The 3775-nt window shown below is 40.3% G+C and overlaps 1 protein-coding gene across 1 annotated transcript in view; it reads right to left on the bottom strand.

The window, feature by feature from the left end:
* LOC108798705 (dimethylaniline monooxygenase [N-oxide-forming] 5-like) overlaps positions 1–3775 on the bottom strand; it is a 31395-nt gene that overhangs the window by 5767 nt on the left and 21853 nt on the right. The window contains exon 7 of the mRNA XM_018570482.1: positions 3190–3262. Within this exon, the coding sequence (XP_018425984.1) occupies positions 3190–3262 (73 nt within the window). The remainder of the gene's footprint in view (positions 1–3189; positions 3263–3775) is intronic.

Raw genomic sequence — 3775 nt, 5'->3', positions numbered from 1 at the left:
AGGGATGAAAGGAATCAGAGAGAAAATGACAGCCGGCCGAGCGCTGCGGGACGAGCGCTGTGAGCGGCCGGTGTCTTTCCTCCCACACCGCTCGGCCGCCTATCACAGTGCAGCAGAGCGGTGTGGGGGCGGACACAGCCAGCGCTGTCACAGGAGGCTGGGCTCTGCTCTTGCAGCCTCCTATGACAGTGTGTGTCAGAGAGGAGAACGGGTACAAGCACTCAGTGATCAGTGATCGCTGAGTGTTTGTACATAATTGAGGACATGGTATGTATACTACATCCTCAATTATGAATGAATGGGAGTGATCTACATCCCCTCCTGTTCATTCATCATTGTAATATTAGAAAATGAATTAATAAATAAAAATTAATGTAAAAAAATGAAAAAGTTTCTAAAAAAATAAAATATTAAAATTTGAAAAATTAAAATAAAAACATGTGTGTGTGGGGGGGAGGTGCAGGGTACAGTTCCAGTGGTTGTTTATATAATGGGGGGGGGCGACAAAAAATGTCTGCCCCGGGCGCCCAGAACTCTGGTTATGCCACTGATGTATAGTATATCATTCAGATGTGAAAAGTGCGTGGGAATTGGACCTTGGTTACTTAAATGTGTGCTTATCTATTGTTTACATTTCTACAAGATCAATACCAAGATCAGGCAAAGTAACTTTGAATATCAAGGACTTTACAATGTGCAGTATAACGGCCATTGCATATGAAAGCAGTTTAAGTTTGCAATTGGTATCACATAAATCAGGCAAGTGCCAGCACGCCCTAACACACCACATAGTAATGGCAACATCAGAGTTAATGGTAGGTGTACATTTAAATAAAAAACACAGCTCAGAAATGAAGCCGTCATGAGTTGCCTTTCTAGCTATAAATACATACTTGTGTAGACCTAGAAAATAATAGCTGCACCCAGTGATTACAGCAGCCAGCAGTGCCCTTTCTGTAAATGATTCTGGCCTGTGACCACAAGCAGCAAACCAGTGGGTGAGTCAGCTGCACTGCCATTATTCTCTATGACCCAGCATGAGGCAGTCCTGCTATCTTGTCTGCAGCATCAAGACACAGACAGACTCTATTTATAAAAGCAGCACTGCTTGCATGTTATAATACTGGGTATAAGCTGCCATTTTCTGGAACTTCACAGATAATTATTTATAGATAATATGTCAGATCATGGCTACTCAATACCTGAGCTAAGTTTCTTTTTAAAAGTACAGCTACACTTCAAAAGAAAAACAAAACAAAAAATTGTACCCATGGTTATAATTAGAACATTATCCTGCTGAAATATATTAAGAGGAATTATTTCAAGTGCCTTTGTTGGATCAGGAAATATATTTCCCCTTTGAAAAAGGTTGTGGTTAAATAAGCTGATCCTCTCCTTTGGCAGAGATCATGGGACCAAAAGCCTAGGCCTTTAAATATGTTGGCAAAAGTTAAAGCCAGCTCCAGGAAAAAACGCATTGGATGTGTAAATTATCATTAAAAAGCTGTATGTTATATGCAGAGGGTCCATGTAAAATATAAAAATCTTTAGCTTGCAGCATGCTGCCTCCTGTACCAAGCTTCTGGGCTCTGCAGAGAGTAAGGGATGTGACTCGAGTAGTAGAATACTCAGGTCACATTACCTGCCCCTCCAATACAAGGCATTCTGTGACTGGAGGAGGGGGCGGGTATGTGACATCATCTCTCCCACTCCAAACATATTTGGTCCAATCATAATCATTGAATGTCTGTGTGTAATAGTCCACAGTTTCCTGGAAGTGTCTGTCTTCCCTGTGTCTCGGCAGCACCCCTGTCAGGGAGGTGTGCACATGCTACTTTCTTGTGCAGTCAGTAACTGGTGCTGTGGGGAATGGAGAGACCCAATGAGAAACAGAGAGAGGGGCAGTGGCTTTAGTGCTGTACCTCCCCCATAGGAATGCCCACAATTTTTACTTCAGCCTGGAGGTGGAGCTATAGCCAGCACAGACAGAATAAAAATGTGCTATTATTTCTTCAAAACAGCCCAGATCTCAATGGGACCATGTGCTACTACATGCACTGGGTGTGTCAGCAAGTTGGTTTATGTTGTGATGTTACTTATTTTTTAAGAGAACCCAGAACACTATTATAATTTGAAACATTGAATATAGATCCACTGCAACTATATAAGTATATTTATTATAAATAAATATGAAAAAGGTTGGGATAAATGTAGCCAGTTTTAAAACAGCAGTGCTATCACCCAGCTCTTAACTGTTATCTTTTTGGGTGTCAATTCTTGTTTTTATCAGTAATCACTGTGCAATATGGCAATGCCCCCCATCCTGATCCCCACAGTACAAGATTCAGTTCTTTTAAAGAAAATTATTACTTGTAGGAGTTTCGAATCTACTTAATAAAACATGCATGACTGTTGTCTAAACTCCAAGGACCAACCCTTCCTACTCCCAGTTCATGATGCTATTACAACAGTATAGAAAAACAAATAAAGATGAGATTGTTTTTTTTCTTCCAATAAACCTTAACAAGGGTTCCAACCTTTGAAGATTTTTTTGAAGATGGATGGTCAGTAAATAAAAATAGGTAAGGATTTGGGCTTTTTAGTTTTTTAGACAAAGATTATTGATTGTCCATGAATTACCAGAGGTTAGCAATCCTTGTCCCATCTCACCACAATTTCTTTAGTTCCAGCAGACAAACCAGTATAGAGATTCTGAATTAGGAATTTTAACTCAATCAAGCAGATGAGAATTTTAGACATTGTCTCTGATCCTTACTGCTTTAGTAGATAAGTCCTTACTTATGACTTATCACTGGCTTTGAATTGTTAGGAATGTTTACAGCAATCTTGGGTTTTATTTTAGAATGTTTTCAGCATCGGCGTGCTCACAGGGTGTGCCTGGGCACACCTTAATCACCCCGAGTGCAACACCGAAACCGCAACAGCAGACGCCATGTCTTTAGTCACTGAGCTGGTGGAGAGATCACAAAGATCTCTCTGTGACCAGCTCAGCGACACAGAGCACAGCAGCACTTGCCACTCACATTCCTCACATAACAGCCACAGTCGTCAGTGCCTGGGAAGCTGCGAGGGAGCGTGGCTGTGAGGGAGATGTGTGTCTTTGTACTTTTGTGTGCACACCCTAATGCAATAGGCTGTGGTTTTCTGTATATAACCTGAATAACTTACCGATCACTGATTTTGAATTTTTTCGTGGCAATATCAATAGTCATAGTTTCTTTGTTAGGTAGTTTGACTAAACCTGTAGAAACAAGAGACACGTTAGTATTAACCTCTGTAATAAAATAAGCACACTGGCAGCACAAGGGTCTTCAGTTTGAATACCGGCAGGACACTATTACATGGAGTTTGCATGTTCTCTCTATGCTTAAGTGGGTTTGAGAGAACTGTCATACCTTAATTACAAAGTAGTGCTATTAATACCAGTAGTGCTTAAAAATAAAATATACTGTGGCAGAAGGGGCTGACTTTAAATAATATACATATATATATATAGATATACAGGTGAAACTCGAATAATTAGAATATCGTGCAAAAGTATTTGCAGTAAGTTCTGCAAAAGGGGCCCAAACCAAGTACTGAGTACATATGCATGCTTGTACTTTTCAGAGGTCCGATATTGTTCTATGTACAATCCTTGTTTTATTGATTGCATGTAATAATCTACTTTTTTGAGGTTGTGGATTTGGGGTTCTTGGGGTTTTCATGAGCTGTAAGCCATAATCATCACAATTATGACAAATCACGGCTTGAA

The sequence above is a fragment of the Nanorana parkeri genome, unplaced genomic scaffold (assembly GCF_000935625.1).
Source record: "Nanorana parkeri isolate BGI_ZX_2015 unplaced genomic scaffold, ASM93562v1 scaffold1540, whole genome shotgun sequence".
Taxonomy (NCBI): Eukaryota; Metazoa; Chordata; class Amphibia; order Anura; family Dicroglossidae; genus Nanorana; species Nanorana parkeri.
This window is presented reverse-complemented; position numbering and strand designations above follow the sequence as displayed.